The sequence below is a fragment of the Cnephaeus nilssonii genome, assembly GCF_951640355.1.
Source record: "Cnephaeus nilssonii genome assembly, chromosome: 6".
NCBI classification, from domain to species: Eukaryota; Metazoa; Chordata; class Mammalia; order Chiroptera; family Vespertilionidae; genus Cnephaeus; species Cnephaeus nilssonii.
In genome coordinates, this window is record NC_137077.1 from 27,997,162 (window position 1) to 28,017,348 (window position 20,187).

General features: G+C 39.3%; 1 protein-coding gene across 1 annotated transcript in view; it reads left to right on the plus strand.

Moving 5' to 3' along the window:
• The window catches only part of PIK3C2G (phosphatidylinositol-4-phosphate 3-kinase catalytic subunit type 2 gamma), a gene marked incomplete at both ends in the record, with an annotated part of 264,212 nt that overhangs the window by 87,363 nt on the left and 156,662 nt on the right, over positions 1 to 20,187 (plus strand). The window contains 2 exons of the mRNA XM_079775257.1: positions 14,905 to 14,998; positions 19,148 to 19,242. Coding sequence (XP_079631383.1) covers positions 14,905 to 14,998; positions 19,148 to 19,242 — 189 coding nt within the window. The remainder of the gene's footprint in view (positions 1 to 14,904; positions 14,999 to 19,147; positions 19,243 to 20,187) is intronic.

The following is a 20,187-nucleotide window of genomic DNA, read 5'->3' on the forward strand; positions in this document are numbered from 1 at the left end:
CAGTTAGGGAGGTTCAGAGAATAGTGAGCCATTTAATATCATGTTAGAAGAGAATTGTACTTAAGGTAAAGACAAGGTTGCTGAAATTGGAGGAGGTCAGAAAAAGATTTTGAGGTTTGTGTGCTTGTTTAAATAAAAGAGCTTGTAAACATGCTTGAAGACGGATGTGTGAAGGGAAGATAAGAAAACAGGAGTGGGAACAATGGCAAAATGAGATGATGCCAACAGCCAGTAGCCTGGAACAACAGTGCAAATGGGAATTTTACCCAAGGAAAGAAAGAAACTTCTTCCTCTCAGGTGGGAGAGGATAAAAAATATGAATACAATTATAGGTAAATATGGCTGTGGAAGAGAAAAATGTGGAAGTTTCAATATTCTCCCTGAAGGAAGTGCCAAGGTAATAAACTAAGTATGAGGAATGAGGAAACACATAAACTCAAAGATATGCATCTTGCCTTTGTGCACCTTTGGAATGGCTTCCAAATTTTACAGTTGACAACATAAACATTGAAATCAAACATCTGGCTCTGCCACTTATTTCTCGAATAACCTTTGGCAAGTTTCCTTATAAAATGAGGTAATAGAATTATACACCTTATAGGATAAGTACTTATGTACATTCAATAAATGATAAATGCTACCAATCATCTTTATCATATCATTGTCTTCATCATAACTATATTTTTAAAAGAGTTTGGATTCTTTCAAATCCAAATTGTAAATACAATAAATTTATGGGAATGATTTAATTTCTATAAAGCTCAAATAACTTAAATTCACTTGTCAAAATTCATGTGATAAGTGTTAGCATTTTAATAACAAATCACAATTGAAAAATGACTTACAATTTACAAAGCACTTTTACAATATATGATTTAACCTACAAGCAATCTCTTTAATATTATTACCAACATCTACAATTTCCCATTTTACTGATCCTTATTTTACAGATAAAGAAATTGAAACCCAATCGGTCCATTCATCTACTCCACAGATATTTATTGATAGCCTACTCATGTTAGGCACTTCATTAGGCCCTCAAACTAGCATGTTAAGCAAAAACAAAAGTCTTTCCCGGCTGGTGTGGGTCAATGGTTGAGCTTAGGTCCCTGAACCAGGAGGTCAGGGTTCAATTCCCGGTCAGAACACATGCCCAGGTTTCAGGCTCCATCCCCAGCAGGGGGCGTGCAGGAGGCATCCAATCAATGATTCTCTCTCATCATTGATGTTTCTAACCCTTTCTCTTCCTTCCTCTTTCTGAAATAAATAAAAAAAAAATATTAAAAACAAAACAAAAACCTAGACCCACCTTCATGAAGTTGCAATCTACTAGAGGTGGGGAGAAATAAGCTATTACCAAATTATAAATTTAGCAGGTATTACAACAGCTCTCAATGAAAGATATATGGTTCTGTATAATAAAGGAACAAAACCTTTTCTTCAAAGTGGGAAAAGCCTTCCTGAGAAAGTTTGTTTGAGCTCAGATCCAAAGATGAGCGTGAATGAATTGGTGAAAGGGAAGAATAAGAGAAGAGTTTTCTGGGAAGAAAGAATCTAGGAAAAAGTCCTGGGACAGAACCTGAATTTAAGAGAGCCAGTATGCCTAAAGGCCAGGAAAGGAGTGTATGATATAAGATGATTAGCATCCTATCTAATAAAAGAGTGATATGCAAATTAACCATCACTCCGCTACAAAGATGGCGGTGCCCATAGCTCCACAGCGGGACACTGGCATCATTACTATGGTGACAATGCTAGCGTCCCACTCCCAGGCCTCAGAGGGAGGAAGGGCTGCAGACAGAAACCTGGGCTGCTGGGCCAGGGACGTGCTCTGAGCCACCACAGCACGGCTTGGGACACTCCCCCAGCCCAGCAGACAGAAACCCAGCAGGGGCTGGCAGGGGTGAGCTCTGAGCCGCTGCTGCGTGGCTTGAGATGCACCAAGCGGACAGAAGTTGGGCTGGGGGCTGCTCAGAGCCACCACCGTGCAGCTTGGGACACACCCCCAGCCCAGCAGACAGAAGCCCAGCTGACAGAAAGTGGGCACTGGGCCTGGGGCTGCTCAGCCACCGCCACAGGGCTTGGGACAGGCCCAGTGGACAGAAAGTGGGCGCTGGGCTGGGGCGTGCCCAGAGCCGATGCTGCGTGACTTGGGACACACCAAGCAGACAGACACTGGGCCAGGGGCTTCTCAGAGCCACCGCCGTGCGGCTTGCGACACGCCCCGGGCCCAGCAGACAGAAGCCCAGCTGACAGAAAGTGGGGCCGCTGGGCTGAGGGCATGCCCCCGGCAGCCCCCTGCAGTGTGGCTTGGGGCATGCCTCCAGCCCAGTGGACAGAAGCCATGCAGGGGGTCCTCTGTGCATGAGCTGCAGAGGAAACACCTTTTCTTTTTTTTATTATTTTTTTAATATATTTTATTGAGTTTTCACAGAGAGGAATGGAGAGGGATAGAGAGCTAGAAACATTGATGAGAGAGAAACATCGATCAGCTGCCTCCTGCACACCTCCTACTGGGGATGTGCCTGTAACCAAGGTACGTGCCCTTGACCGGAATCGAACCTGGGACCCTTCAGTCCGCAGGCCGACGTTCTATCCACTGAGCCAAACTGGTTAGGGCGGAAACACCTTTTCTGAAGGCTCATTGGCTAAGCTCCCTGTAAGCTGCCTCTCACAGTGTTCTTGGTAACTTGAGTAATAAGAATCCAAGAAGGTGATCTTGGGTTTTTCTACCACACTCCTGGAGGAAAAACTAAGGTCTGCTGCTGGAGGGACTAAGTAAGGTTATATCCTGCCCTAGTCAGTTTGGCTCAGTGGATAGAGCCTCGGCCTGCCAATCGCAGGGTCTGGGTTCAATTCCGATCAAGGGCATGTACCTAGGTTGCAGGCTCCTCCCTGGCCAGGGCCTAGGTCAGGTCTCATGCAGGAGGCAACCAATCGAAGTGTCCCTCTCACATTGATGTTTCTCTCTGTCTTTCCCTCTCTCTTCCAAGCTCTCTAAAAATCAATGGAAACATATCCTCAGGTGAAGATAAAAAAGAAAGAAAGGAAAGAAATGTCATATCCTATGAAAGACACATCTTGAAAGTGCCTAAAGAAAGTTGTCATTTTTTCATGGTGAAGGGACTGGAGTCCGTGTTGATGAAAACACCTTGGCGGCTGTGACAGTGGCAGCAGCAGCGTGTGATGGGGCTGGTGCCTTCCCCTGATCATCCCAGTCACCTCCCACAGAGGAAGGCCAGACTGTGGCTTAGGCCCGCTCCCCGTCAGTAGAACATCTCCTGAGGGCTCCCAGTCTGTGAGAGGGGCCAGACTTGGCTGAGCGACCCCCGCCCCCCAGTAGATGAATTCCGTGCACTGGACCTCTAGTGTTAAAATAAGACCAGAAAAACCATGTTAAAGAGCTCTAAACAGGACCATATTAAGGAACTTGGTTTTTTATTTAAGAACCAATGGGAAGGCAGAAATGATTATAAATGGGAGAACATGTTTGCATTTTTTATAAATAACTCTGAGTGAAGTATGGATTGGGTGAGGGAAGCAAAAATAAATAAGAGAAGATTCTCTAGGAAGCTATGGAAGCCATCCAGGTGTCAGAGAACAGCAGTCAACCTGAGAAGGTGGTAGTGGTGAGGTATGAAATGAACAGAATCGGAGTAAAAAAACAGAAAAGACAAGTTTGAATTGGGAGGGACAGTGAAAAAGAGGAGTGTTGAGGATTACTACCTAATTTATGTTTTATGTAAGTAAGTACATACTAGAAACATTCACTAAGATGGAACACCCTGGGTGACTGACAGATTATAAAAGGACACGGTAGTTCAGATTGGGGTATGTTGTGTGCTTGAGATGGCTGAATTTACAGGTCTGCTGGTTGTTCAAGGGAGAAATCTGAGCTAGAAACCTCAATTTGGAAATCATCCACAGAAGGATGAGAAGTCAAGTGTGTAGATAAGCTTGCTTAGAAAGAGCTTTTTATGTAATGTTTAATGTATCCAAACACAAAATCTCTTTCAATAAACCACTTGCTTTATGCATTGTCTTCCTAAGCTTGTCTATAAGTAAAATCAAAGTATCTATACTAATAAAAGGGTAATATGCTAATTAGACTGGACATCTTCCAGATGTCCTTCCGGACAAAGCCACAATGGTGGGGGCTGAGGCAGAAGCAGGTAGGGGCTTCAGGCCAGTAGGCAGAGGCGGTTAGGGGCGACCAGGCAGGAGGCAAGTGGTTAGGAGCCAGCGGTCCCGGATTGCGAGAGGGATATCCGACTGCCGGGTTAGGCCTGATCCTGCAGAGCAAACCGGCAGTTAGACATCCCCCAAGGGGTCCCGGATTGGAGCGGGTGCAGGCCAGGCTGAGGGGACACCCCCCCCCCCCCCGTGCATGAATTTCATGCACTGGGTCTCTAGTAATCATATAAGAGGAACAAAATCAATACTGCTGGTAATTCATACCATGACTATATTGCTAATCCCCAACTTCTAAATACAAGGCCATAGACTATCAAGAAATATCTTTGTATTGGTTTCTATGTCTCCTTAGGTCTAGGATTTATTCTTATTCCTTTAGGTTCATGAAAGGGTCAATGCCCCAGTCCAACTTGACAAATTATACTGATCACTATTATGGTCCCTATAGAACCATTTAGAGTGCAGTAAAATAAATAGTGCACCCCAGCTAGACTTATGGGTTTTATATAAGCACATATGAAAATATCTAGTCAAAAGATAAAAAGGCCTTGATAAAAGTATTGTAGAAAGCCTACTTGCCCAGTATTCTGGACATTTGTATTCTAATTTCAGTGCCACCAACAACTGGCCTTGGGCAAACAGCTTAAACTCTTCATATTTCAGTTTCTTCGTTGTGTAATCAGGAGATTGAACTAGGTCTCCAAATTTGAGTGAGTTCTAATATTCTATAATCAGTGAAAATCCTTGAAGGGACATGAATTATGCAGTAGATAAAGGTTTACAATGATCCTAAAGAATCTTTATTCACCACATTTCCTAGAAAAAAAAATTATTTTGTCACATCAGATCATTTTAGTATTAGAAAAATAGCAAAGGTAGTCATATTAACATTTTTCTTCAAAGCTGATGCAGAGTGTATCATCAGATTCAAAGCTTGTTGGAGAAACAGTTCTGTGCTTCTGATAGTTTTATAATTCAAACCTGACATTGGGGCTTTTAACTGTGAGTAGCTTCACGGCATTCTGTGTGAATTCTTACTATGTATTCTGAAGTCTGACATTTCCGTTACACTTATGCTTAATCTCAGATTGCTTTGCTTTTCAGTTTACTCAAAGTTGCTTTTTTTAAAGGTCAACTCTCGTTACGTCCTATTTGGCTTTCACCCATCACTTCAAAAGTTCTTTGAGTAAGATATTGACCCTATATCATTTTTCAAACTAGACAAAGAAGGAAAAAATAGAAAAACAATGATATGGGAGAAAATAAAGGATTATAAATTACAAAATAATAAGTCAAACAGAAGAAGTTGAAAGATGTATTTTTCTGTTGCAATTTCATTTCTCTACTCCACTGGCCTTGTTGAAGTGTGTCTGCGTCTTTTGTGATATTCCCATAGCCCTCTGAGATGAGAGAAATTGTAAATATTAAGGGAAGAGAAGGGGAATGACAATACCCTAATCTCAATGTTTCTCAGATGACTTCAAAGCCAGATATAGATATAGATATAGATATAGATATAGATATAGATATAGATATAGATATAGATATAGATATAGGTATAGGTATAGATATAGATATAGATATAGATATAGATATAGATATAGATATAGATATAGATATAGATATAGATATAGATATAGATATAGATATATTGCCATATATATATATATAGATAGATAGATATATTGCCATATATATATATTTTTTTATTTTTTATTTTTTTTTACTTCAGAAAGAATTAGGTTGGTGTGCTGCTATCTTAGTAACAATCCACAGGGCGGATTCCTTGACTGATGGCCCCACAACAATGACACATGCCAAAACTATGTTGTACACCAAAGGGTCTCCAAGTGAGGTTTGTCATCCCCAACATGCTTACAGTGCTGCCAAAGATCAAAACTGTTTCTGTAATAATTCTAAGATGTCATTTGCCTCTGTCACACTTATTTACTCATGAGTGCAGAGTAGAATTTCCAGAGGCTGTATTGCAGCAGGTTTAATGCAGAAATAGATAGGAGCATCCAGCTGTCTCCTATTAAGCCAGACATTGAAGAGATTTGCAAAAATGTAAAATAATATTGCTCTTCTCACTGAGTATTTTCTTTGTTGTTGAAAATACAGCTATTTTTCATAGAAGCATATTGTAAATGAGTTGATAAATACAGGGTGTCCCCAAAAATTGTATACACACTTTTAACAGCTGATAGCTCAATTTTGAAAATGAAATGTATTTTAATAAACACTGCCTTTAAAATTATTCAAAGTATGTGTATACATTTTTGAGGATACCCTATATTTCTTAAATGTTCTGGTTTCATTTCTAATATGGTAATTATTAACAGCTATAGCCCACATAAACAAAAACTCTATGGAATCTTCCCTAATTTTTAAATGTGTAATGGGTCCTGAGACCAAAAATAGTAGGACTTCTGTTATACAGCAAACCTTAACCTCTGGTCAGTTTCTATGTGCAATTTGAGCCAACAAGTTACCTAGAAACTTGATACTCTTCCTTTTCTGGCCTTGTAAGGATTAGCACTCCAACTGAATCCTCCTCTTGGCCCTCAACTCTGTGTTTACTCTACAGTGTTGACTTACATAGAGTTGATATTTTCCTGAAGTTCCTTTGAAAGATATTTATCTTGAAGTTGCTTTAATTTTACTTAATTTTCGCCATTTGAAATTTTTCGCCACATAACTTGGATCCCTTTTATTAAGTTTTACAATCCTAATCTTCAAGGAGTACTTTTTCTTCCTGTCTGAATATCCTCATTAGACAATTGACTGTGTGCATTTTTTAGGTAATTCCTTAACAGTCATTGTATAGAGTTATATTTATCTTAGCTATAGTATAAAGCCCTTTTACAGATCCCCAAAACTCTATTGTTAGCTCAATTCATAGGCAACTAAGCCCTGAATATGTAGAAGCACTGCTCACAAAACTCTTGTAAAACTGAATAGTAAGCCAGCCAGTTCAATGCTTTGCTTTTGACCATAATTCAGACATGCTTGGGGAAACTAAATTAGTAACATGTAATTGCTTCAATTAACATTTAAAAATAATTAATATCCTTAAAGAAATGAGTATTTCACTTGAACCCGTATAAGCCTAAATTTTTTTTTTTTCGTTATAAATACAAATTTATTTTACCTGGTGTAATCTCTTCCTCAACAAGTAATGGAATTTTATTGACCTTGTATTTGTTTTAAATCCACTCTCAATAATATGTTTTTTTTAATTTATTATTTTAGAGAGAAAGGAAAGGAGAGAAAAACATCAATATGAGAAATAAATATCAATTGGTTGCCTCCCATATATGCCCTGACTGGGGATAGAACCTGCAACCTAGGTATGTGCTCTGACCAGGAATCAAACTGGCAACCTTTTGATATATAGGATGACACTCCAACCAACTGAGCCACCTAGCCAGGGCTGACCTTATCTCTTTTTAATCAATCAAACTAGACAGATATCCATTTATTACATTGTAAATCATCTATTTTCTAATTGATTATAAGGAGATCCTTTATAATTGTAAATAAATGATACCTGGTCGATATCAGCCTGATGAATCTTCTAACAATAATTTTGTTTCTTCTCCAGACTCAAGGGGTAATGTCCATGCCTAGAGTAATTACAGTAACAAAGTGATCAGAATAGCTAAGGAGTGGCACCTGTTTTATTGGCAGGAATTACATGTATTTTTCAAGCAAATCAGATTGTTGTAAAGCACAAATACCTGGCTTGTGGAAAATTCAAAATAGGTTGCAGTGCTTCTGTTACATATGACATTTAAGTCTGTAAATATCACACCACAGTCAGAGAACTAATATGGGTGACCCTCACCTTATTGAGGAATGAGATACTAAGCATGAAATGCCAACAGCTATATCCCAAAAAGAATGTTTAAATAGTTTCAGACAACAGGACACAGACAGAATGACAGGATTTGTGGAACATCTTTGTCCATTGATCTATGGCTAAGTTCAGAGCCTTGAAAAAGTATTAAACATAAATTCTACAGAGACAAAGATCTCTTTTGTGCCTATTATGTTAATGGAATAGTCTAAGTTGACTTAAAAATACAATATAATTCTTATTCTTTCACACAATGATTTGCATCCTTAAAAGGACATATAGTTGGGAGCTTTCTTCTAATGTTAACGAATTTTCCATTATTAATATACTAGAGGCCCAGTGCACGAAATTCATGCATGGGAGGGGGGGTCCCCTCAGCCCAGCCTGCACCCTCTCCAATCTGGGACCCCTTGGAGGATGTCACCGGGATCGGGCCTAAACTGGCAGTGGAACATCCCTCTCACAAACCTGGACCTCTGGCTCCTAATTGCTCACCTACCTGCCTGCCTGGTCGCTCCCAACTTCACCCCCTGCCCCCACTGGCCTGGTTACCCTTGACTGCCCCCCCCCCACCGGCCTGATTGCCCCCAACTGCCCACCTGCTGGCCTGGTTGCCCCACGCAGCCTGCTGTTCAGTCGTTTTGTCATCCCTCACCAACCCTCCTGCTGGCCTGGTCGCCCCACGCAGCCTGCTGTTCAGTCGTTTAGTCATCCCTCACCAACCCTCCTGCCTGCCTGGTTGCCCCATGCAGCCTGCTTGTTCAGTTGTTTGGTTGTCCCTCACTAACACCCCTGCTGGCCTGGTTGTAGGCAGCCATCTTGTGAGGGCGTGAGGGTTAACTTGCAGATTGCCTCTTTATTATATAGGATTTTCATAATAAGTTGAATGGCTGGGCTTTTAAAAATATTTTTAGTAACTGATAAACTTTAAGCGTAAAAAAAAAGATTGTAGTTATCCCATGAACCTTCCACTCAGATATTTGGTTATTAACATTTTGATCCTTCATATACATTTTTCATAATGTTTTATATCAAGCATGGCAAACTCGAGGCCCGTGGGCCACATGTGGCCCACATCGAATATTTTTGTGGCCCAGCCAATATAACAGTATGTAAGAAACGTTTTAATAAAAATTTCATAACTTAATTTTTATAATATCCTGTTATATATAATTATTAATAGTAAACTACAACTTTTGCTAATGACTGGTTACTATAACCATGTTGCATTCATTTCCCTTATGCATCTTAGGCACAGGTGCACCATTTCTCTCCACTAATACTAGCATTGAATATTTTAGCAGCCGACTGCCCCATCATTAGTCTTGTACTGACTTGTTTGGTGTGTGCAACAGGAAATATTTCGCTTTCGGAGAAAAGGAAAAATAGATTTATTTGCATTACACTTAATAATTTGTGTAGTTATTCAGTGTCTGGTAAGTTAATGTTCAAGAAAAAATATTAATTTTTATTAAAATGTTCTATTATTTTATGTTAACAATTACTCATTTATTTCAGCCCTTTGTATTCAGTATGTCTCTCTCGAAACAAACCTACGTTTCTATGAAAATTGAAGCTTTTGTTTTTTTGCGGCCCACATAAACTTAAACCTTGTTTATTTGGCCTGTGTTAGCCTTTGAGTTTGACATGCTTGTTTTATATCATTAAATATTCATTTCATATTTTAATGACTGCATATATTCTATTGCTTGGTCATTGATATTTAACTTTTTATATTTAGACATTTCTATCATTGCCAGTTTTGCATATATACACATATTCTCACTCACATCTCTGATTATTTTCTTAGGATAAATTCCCAAAAGTAAAATTGCTAGAAAAGGAATAAGCACATTTTAAAGACTCTTTTTTAAATTCATGTTGCTATATATTGCCAGCAATGTATGAAAAAGCCCATTTCCCAGGAACTTCACTAACTCTGCCAGTCTTTTTTAATGTGGCCAACTCTTTCTAAAATAGTCAAATGCGAGTTATATTTGGATGTGCTTTAATGTTGTTAGGCCTTAGTCACATCTCAGGATGTCATGTGGTTAGTTAGTTTCTTAGCAATTTTGCTCCCAATTTCTTTCTGAACTTCAAACAACAGTAGTGAATAAAAGATACATCGCTTTCCATTAAGGTGCAGAAACATTCTTTTCACCATTTGTACATATTGATAGAAATGTATAATTTTTCTTTTGGATTATACTATGCAGATGTCATAAGGTTGTGAGGTATTTTTTTGGAGGTGGGGAGGTTGTTCATGAAGGAGTCTGAAAAAAAAATTATTTTTAACACTGTCTTTAGATTTGTTTTCCTCTTACCATGTGAATGGGGAGGAGGGGAAATCTAGAATTTATATGGATGCTGTTTGTGGACTTATACCTATTGCTATCTATGTAAATTAGAGCACAGCAAAAAAATAAAAGGGGCTGCATAATATGATTTTATTTATTATATTACTAGAGGCCTGGTGCAAGAAATTCATGCACAGGGTGGGGGTGTGTCCCTCAGCCCAGCCTGCACCCTCTCCAATCTGGGACCTCTCAAGGAATGTCCTACTCAGACATCCCTCTCACAATCCAAGACTGCTGGCTCCCAACCACTCGCCTGCCTACCTGCCTGATTGCCCCTAACTGCTTCTGCCTGCCAGCCTGATCACCCTCTAACCACTCCCCTAACAGCCTGATCGACACCTACCTGCTCCCCTGCCAGCCCAGTCACCACTAACTGCCCTCCCCTGCAGGCCTGATTGTCCCCAACTGCCCTCCCCTGCCGGCCATCTTGTGTCCACATGGGGGTGGCCATCTTTGACCACATGGGCCAGCCATCTTGTGTGTTGGAGTGATAGACAATTTGCATATTACCTCTTTATTGTATAGGATTATATAAGATAATCAATGCATGTCTGAAACATGGTACTAAATCCCAGGCATAAAAATAAAAGATGAAACAATCCTTATTCTCAGTTGATTTAGTCACTACTTGAGGAATGATGATACATCTATAAAAAGATAAACCCTAATGCACACTAGTATATCCTAAGTGACCATGGAGTCATCTAGTAAATGCCCTTAGAGTTCAGAAAATTGATTACTAAAGATTGGGCTCCTTACCTTAAGAATATTTGGTCCCCATTTTGAATGAGGAATAGAACTTTAAGAAGAAAAAGGAGGATATTCCCAGTGAAAGTTACAGTACTCACAATTGTGGGAATTCACATGGCATTTTCAGAGTAAAAATATCATCCCAGTGAGCCAGAGCAGTTTATGGAGTATCACAGGAGTAGAAAAATACGAAGTGTTCAACTAGCCTTGAATATTTACATGGGCTGAAAGAGACAGTGGAAGTAGAAAACCATTCGATATTTTATGAGAAATAAACTTACAAATAAATTAAGAAATTTTATAAGGTACTAGAGGCCTGGTGCATGAAATTCTTGTACTCAGGGGGTTCCCTCAGCCAGGCCTGCACCCTCTCGCAGTTCAGGAGCCCTCGGAGGATGTGCAACTGGCAATTTGGACATCCTTAGTGCTGCCATGGAGGCGGAAAAGGCTCCTGCCACTGCTGCTATGCTCGCCAGCCATGAGCCCGGCTTCTGGCTGAGCAGCGCTCCCCCTGTGGGAGCACACTGACCACCAGGGGGAAGCTCCTGCATTGAGTGTCTGCCCCTGGTGATCAGTGCACATCATAGTGACTGGTCGACCAGTGGTCAGTGCACATCATAGCGAGCAGTTGGGCGGCCTTAGCATATCATTAGCATGTTATGCTTTGATTGGTTGAATGGACAACCAGACGACTGGACACTTAGCATATTAGGCTTTCATTATATAGGATTACTATGAAAAAATTTTGTACCAGCACGAGATAATTATTGCCTAGACTAGACAGTTGCAGAAGCAATTAAAAACAGGCATGATGCTAGATCATTAGAATAGAAAAGTCAACAGAACTTAGCAACTAATTAGATATCAATATAAAAGATCATTAGCAATTCCACAAACTTTTATTCATCTGTACATGCACTAGAATTAATGAATGAATAAGCCTGCCTTCAACCATGTACATAATATAAAACCTCATAGAAAAGGGTATGATCAACTCTACAGGTATACAAAGTGGCTACAACAACTTTGCAGGTGAATGGGTGCTTGAGCTTTGACTACAATGATGAATAGAATTTCGCCAGATGGGAAGGAGAAAAAAATTTAATGAGAAGGGCATACGGGGGGGAAAGTATCTCAAATTTTTAGACCTACATGATTGGAAAAAGATGATAACACAGACTACAAATGGAAAGTCTGGAAGTAGAGAGGTTTGAGGTGGAAAGACAATTCATTCAGTTTGGATATTCTTCAAATAAATATGTAGAGCATGCCCACCAATCTGTAGGCATTGGGAACATATCAATGAACAAATCAGGCAAAAAAAATCTGATTTCATGGAGTTTACACTTTAGTATTTGGAAATAAATACATAATTAGAGGTATAGTACTCATCAAAGAGTTTTGTTTTGTCATGGTTTTGCTATTTTTCATTTTTTGTTGTTATTTATATCAATAAGATAAAATCGGTACATAAGAAAGCCTGGGTGACTTGTATCTGACTTAAGTAATCACTTAAGGCAACAAAATGTACCAAGTAACTATTCCCTTTAAGGCTTCAAACGTCCTCACACTGACCTTGATGCCAGCAAGCTTCAGACAAATGGTTTAGAAATTGAGAGCAATAAATTAGAGTGAATCACATTTAGTTTGGAGAAAATAAAGTCTTAGTGTGCTAAAACCAGCTGACCGTCTTCTAGCTTTGCATTTTTATTACACTCTTTCTGCTCTCCAGCTGTTTTTGATGCTGCACTGAGATCTTCTGACCTTTGTGGTACTTCTTGAGATGCGTCCGCACTACAGTTCTCACTAGGTCTCATTGCCAGAATGTTCAAAGAAAGAAAATTATTGGAACTGTATTTGCAGGTCAGAAACAAGGGTTTTGAGTGAATAACCTTGCAAGTGAAATTCTTGTTGCGATTAAAATGCTCAGTTTAAATGAAGAAAAGATATGTAACCTGTTTAAACATTACATTTCAAACTATTGTTAAGAGGAGAGCTGAGAGATACTGAGTAATACCATTTTTTCCTTTACACTGGAGCTGCATAGTATTCATTTCACCCTTCAGTAACCTCATATGCTGAACAAAGACTGGATATTAAAGACTTTCTGACCTCCCCAGTATTGGGAGCCAAACTTCAGAGTTCCTACATGACAGATTGGAAAAAAAAACATTCAAAGTGATTTGGAGGTTTTGTTTATTTGTTTATTCATTTCTTTGTTTTTCAATGAGTTACCATAAATAGCCCTTGGAATTTTAAATTATGCCTATTTTTCCTGAAAACGTGTTTATTTACAATGAATTGTTCTAATCAAAGCTCGGTTATTTTTAATCATGTCAAAGCAGTATGTCAAAATCACGTCAAAGCAAGATGGTGCCAAAAGTTATCTCTAGGCACTTCCAGGCGCTTGGAGATAATTGAATCTAACTCTTCTGCTGGAACAAGATAATGGCAACCTGAGGAGCCCATTGGAGGATAAATTGTCTTTGAAATAGGGTTTCAAATGCTAAATACCTCCATGACTTTAGTTCAGTAACACACATTTATTAAGTGTCTAATGAGTGCCAAATCTTACCATAGGCATGTGCAGTCCTGAAATGAATAAGGTACAGTTTCCCTCAAGAACTCCTGTTCTAGTAAGAGTTAGCCTTATTAAATTATTTTTATTTATTATAAAATACTTTAGATTTCTAATTTTTATTATGATCTGGCCAAATTCATTCAAATGTATTCCATTAGTAATCATATAAACCATCAGGCCTCCAGCTGGTAATACTTTATTTAATAAATGCATGGCTAAATTATAAGCAAAGATTTGCGTACTATTTTAGAAAAGATGTTAGATGTCCTATTATTATCGCAGAAATGTGTGGATGGCCTTTGTTGCTGGTGGGAGTGGGGTTCCTGGGGTACCACGGGAATAAGCATTTCTAGAGGCCCCCACAGGAGAATGAGATGTGGTGGAAAGCTTTATTTTCATGCAATTACATCCCTCGGTTTCTAAAGTCCCATTTCCCTTAATCCAGTCCAGGAATATGTGCAGCTGGGGATTCAGCAGAGCTGAAAGCAAAGCCAATGTCCAGAGTTTCCATTCCATGGGTGGAGCTGGGTTCCATGTAGCATCAGACTAGTTGCCGTCCACTTGTCCGTTGTGTATGGGGACCACATGGCTGTGAGCCATATGGGTGAATGCAGGGGACTCAAGAGAGCACACCCCTACAACAAGAGTCACAGGAATCCTAGGCAAACCAGGAGAGAGAATTCTTTACTTAAGGGTTTAAGGATCGCCTATCTTCCCATGTTTGCAGTGTCCAGGCCTACTCTGGCCAACGACCTATTCCCAAGTGTGACTGACAGGTAAGTACCTTCCCTATGCCACCCAAACTTTTCTGGTCATGCCTATAATACTTGGCCTTCCCTTTGCTCCTTTCCAGTTATTAATAATTTGATTTATTACAATGGTATCACTATCATCCACATTTTATAGACAAGAAAGCTGGAAGGGATCTAACTTAAACCCAAGTTTCCAAAATCTAGGCAAAAGGACTTTCTACTGCAAATGACATGATATATAGAATACAGAAAAATAATAATTATTTGGTACTACTAGTCATCTTAATTGATTGTGGGACCATTATTTTATTTTACACACTGAGGATGGAATTTGTTCTCTGTTTCCCTGATACTTTTCATGTATTATTCCATACCATTAACTGCTTAATAGATATATTTCCTTTGTATTAGTTTTCCAGATCAAGAAATTCGTAAAGTGGCAGTTCAGCAATTAGACAGCCTCCTGAATGACGAACTACTGGACTATCTCCCACAGCTAGTTCAGGTAAGAAAAACAGAGTTGCCAAGGAATTCCGGGATTTTAGCTAACAATTCTCTTTAAAAGTTTCTGATGAATCAACAATAGACTACGTGAAGTGATATTGCAGTTTAGCCAGCCAAAGGGAGAAATTATAGCTCATATATCAACATGGGTAACCGCAGATATTCTCTAGCCAAAATTCATACAGTTACAAAAAAAGTATGTAAAAGCAAAAAATAATTTTTTTAAAGCAACTGCACTTATCAGTTAAACTGGGGGAAAAATAGATATGCTTGTGGTGAAATCTTTTTTACCTATGTAAATAATAAGACATTAAGTTAATAAGTGTCATATAAATAATAGCCTTTTGCTAGCCAGATCCTCAGAATTTTGAATTTTGCATTTCTTGCCTTTCTCTTAGAGTATTCTAAATTGATTACAATTCTTATAAAAGTAGCATTATAAGATTGTTCCTAATTTTTTCCTACAGAGAATACATTTTAGTGACAAAATCAAATATCACAATGTTGTTGGAGTAATTTTAGAAAAATATATAAACTTACCTAGAAATATAAACAATTACACATTTTACAGATGACTCTGTAAATGACAGAATATCCAAACTACAAACAATATTTTTTTCCAAGTTGACTATATACTGAGTGCTGAATGGATCTAAAATAGTGGTCTTTATGTTTTTTGCCTTTTTTTGTTTGTTTGTTTGCTTTTTTTAAAACTCGGGTGTTTTCTTATCTTAAAGGCCAGGTTGTAGTTAAATGCCAGATGCCTTTGTTTTTAAACATTTAAATAGGAAACTCTGAACCTGATGGGGGATGCCTATATTATTAAGCTGGAAAACCGTATTACTTTGCAAACAGAATATGCATTCCTCTGAAGACTGCATAGAGCGTTGGTTTTGAAAAAACTCTACCATATCATCCTATATAATAAAGAGCTAATATGAAAATGGTCATCACACCCTCACACTGTCACACCATAATGGCTCAGAACTCAACACTGAGGAGAGAGGAATGAGGACCAGCCAGGCACAAATGAGCTCATGAGAGAGGAATGGGGACCAGCCAGGCACAAATGAACTGGCGAGGGAGGAATGGGGACCAGCCAGGCTGTGGCCTGGGAGAGGGACAAGCCGCCCGCCCTGCAGTCCCAGGCTCCAGTGGCTGCACCTGCGCCTGCAGCCCAGGAGAGGGACAAGCCACCCACTCCATGGTCCTGGGCACCAGCGGCTGGGGCTGTGTGGCCCAGGAGAGGGACAAGCCACTGCCCCACCGTCCCAGGCACCTGCGGCTGTGGCCCCAAGCGAAGTTGCCTGCCCACAGTCCCCTACGGCAGTGGCTGGCCAGGGCAAAGGCAGCCTGGGTCCTGGGTGCCTGCGGCTGGCCAGAGGGAGGAAAGCCCAGGTCCTGGGTCCTGGGTGCCTGCAACCGCCAGAGGAGAGAATCTTGGGTCCTGGGTGTGGGGCGAGGCAGAGGCGGTTAGGGGTGATCAGGCCAGCAGGGTAGCAGTTAGGGACAATCAGGCCAGTAGGGGAACAGTTAGGGGCAATCAGGCAGGCAGGCAGAGGTGGTTAGGGGTGATCAGGCAGGCAGAGGTGGTTAGGGGCGATCAGGCAGGCAGGCAGGCAGGCAGGCAGGCTAGCAGTTAGGAGCCAGTGGTCCTGGATTGCGAGAGGCAGTCGGACATCCACCGAGGGCTCCTGGATTGGAGAGGGTGCAGGCAAGGCTGAGGGAGCCACCGCCCTGTGCACAAATTTTGTGCAATGGGCCTCTAGTTACTTATATTAATCCTTATAGTTTTACTTCTCTAGATTTGCCAGGATACTATAGAGAAAATAAAGGTTAATTCACCTTGTAGAAATATCATTCATCTTATGGCTCCTGAGTATGGGCATCATGTTATCTCTCACCCAACTCATAAAGTAAGTTTTTACAAAAGTTAAGATTAAGCCCATTTGAAAGCCCCAATATGAACCAACACACTTAGCAACAGAAATATCACTGAGAGCCATACACCTGCAAATCCAAATTCTTCAGACAAGGTGCACATGGAATCCAGCATAGCAAAAGCACAGAGGTACAATTAGGTAAAGTTGTAACTATTTCCTAATTAAAAGTGAATATTTTTAATTGTAAAATGTTTTGAGGTGGACAAGAAGTGTGTAATGTGGCTATAAAATAAAATTTAAAAACTGGGAAGAATTTTAAAAACATTTGTTGTGACCCTACCTAGTTTGGCTCAGTGGATAGAGTGTCATTCTGTGGACTGAAGGGTCTCGGGTTTGATTTCACTCAAGAGCATGTACCTCAGTTGCAGGCTTGATCCCTGACCCTGGTCAGGGCACGGGCAGGAGCAACCACTTGATGTGTCTCTCACATTGATGTTTCTCTCTCTCTCGATGTCTCTCCCCCTCCTTTCTGCTCTCTCTAAAAATCAATGGAAAATTATCCTCAGGTGAGGATTAGTAAAAAAATAAATAAATAAAAACATTTGTTGTGGAGTTTGTCCTTAAACTTTCATGCTCTAACCTGATTTTAAAACTTCCCAAGACATGAAGAAAATTGTCCTATTGATCACTTTCTGAAAGCAAGTTATTTCATGTGTTGTCTTGTTAGAAGTACGCAGGCTATATTAAAGCAATACAAAAAGATTCTAAGATCATAATGAAAATAGAAAATATGGGTCATAGCTAGAAATCAAATAAGATACAGAACCAGGTAATATAACACATAGGTCATAATCTTTCAGGTAGGTTCATAATAATGTGATATATACCATAAAAAATGCCTATATCTTAGATGATGAGGCAGGATTCAGGGGGAAATTGTACCAGTAGACAGAGCAAAGCAGGGAGTTTGGAAACAAAGAAGGCAATTCAAGATCAACAAGTAATTATTGGGTTCAAGAAGAAATAATGGGGAAAACTAAAGAGAAAGCTGAAAACAGAAACATGGAAATAAGTTCTGAGGCATCTCTTATGCTCATATGCTGATAGGATATGCTCACTATTAGGGCATTAACATAACCCAGAATCTAGTCAGCCCAGTATTAGCAAGTAAGTTAATGAAGGTCATAGCTACAGTTTTAAGACAACATACATTATGGTTGTTAGGCATTCAGACAGCTACAAGAGTTTATGCAAATGTGCTGCAATCATCTTTTGTGAAATCACCCCCACTCCTTAGGAATTCATAAACTTTCTCATCCTTGGGGATGGTGGGCATATCAAGGTGGTTCTTCAGGTTTGTGTGCGAATGAATGATGTACAACTTTTTTTCTGCTGTCTGTACTGTGGTACAAAACCTGGCTTAAACTCTGAGTGTGTGTGTGTGTGTGTGTGAGAGAGAGAGAGAGAGAGAGAGAGAGAGAGAGAGAGAGAGCTTACTGAACAACTAAAGTTAGAAGTTTTGTCTCTCAAGCATGAAAGAATATTTTTTGAAAGAGAACCTGGTTTTCATTTTTGCAAAATATTCAGATTCCTGTCATGATACTGGGGCCCAGGCACTGACTGCACAGTGCAGATGGAGGTCTGAGTAGGTCTCTAAGGATATCAGGGGCTGCGTCGCTGTCTGTGTTTTCCTCCAGGTTGAGTATCCTAGAAAACCTGAGTTGTTCACAGTGCAGATGAGGGAAAGGATTTGGGAATGTGCGAGTTATGGTGGAAACAATCATCTTTCAAACCTATAAGTAAAGCTTCAAGGTCCGCAGGTTAATTCTGATATATCAGTTGGTGACTTCAGTTAAGGCTTTGGGTGTGCATTAGTTACATCTCCAAAGGGGTAGAAATATCTATTGCCTGATAATGCCATTTCTATATCCAGAGCACTGTTCGTGATATTATATTTTTGTGCCAGGACTCTCCTCCTAGGCATGGTTGAATTCTACCAGCCACCCGCTCTCATGTATTATCTGTGATACTAAAGCATACATAAGGAAAGGAAACAAGACTGTACAGACCTAAATTGTGTGATCTGTGTGTGCTCTGTTATTAGTTATGCACCAGCAAATAAAGCTATCAAAATGTATTATTACGATTTTGTTAAAATGTTTATGACATTTTCCCTGGTCTTTTCTCAAGCCTCTTAAGTCCTGTATTCTGCTATAATTTTATTACTGAGATAAAAAAGAGTAAAGTGGTTCTGTCTCTCACTTCAGGCTATCAAGTTTGAATGGAACCTTGAAAGTCCGCTAGTGCAACTCCTATTACACCGCTCATTGCAAAGCATCCAGATTGCCCATCGTCTTTACTGGTAAGATTAGCTAAGATAGGCTAGGATGCCTTTTTTAGAAGTAGAAGATTTATTGACCTTGTAATTGATATAAACCTCCAGTTAAAATTCAGCCAAATTTGAGTATTTGTCAAGGTTGTTTGTATTTATGGACATAATTTAACTGTCATATTCAAAATCTTCCTTCTGTACTGTTGCTGATGTTTAAATCCAATATAAATATTAAATTTGGATGATACATTTCCTATAGCTTTAACTCACAAAGGCAATTTTCGGTCATATCTGCTAATTGGGAGATTTCAGTATAAAATATAAAACTGTGGATGTTTTGGAATAACATGGTTTAAAAGTAATTTCTATACAATACTAGTTATAAACAGTAAGATCTAAAGATCAACATATACTCTTTCTATATACTCTTTAGGGCCCTAAATTTTTCCTCAAGGACAAATTTGAAATATTATTATTGGAGAAACAGACATTTTAGAGATATCAGAATTTCTCCCAACATCACATACTCTTGATCTTATTGAACATGATGTGCTTTGGATGCTATTTTTCTACCCTTTCTTTCATTCCTAAATTTGTACATTCAATTTCATAGCAAAAAAAATAAGAATAATTACAAGTTTTAATGACCTAAGTATGAAATTGAATGTATCATTTGCCCTTACATATGTATGGCAGGCATAATTTACTGGCTTCAATTGGTAGTGAAAAACTTTAATTAAAACAAAAGAAAGTCAATATAATTTTTAGTAACATTTTTTCTGCTTCAAAATAATTACTCATGTTGACATTACTCTTCCCATGAAAATGACTCAACTATTTCATAGCAAAGCAGAGATAGCATGTTTGTTTTGCTATTCATTTTAATTTTAAATGCCCAATATAAAAAGCAGAACATTTTTCTCTAGTGTGTCAGTATAATGAGGCATCAGATACATTGACTAGCAGTGGTTCCCT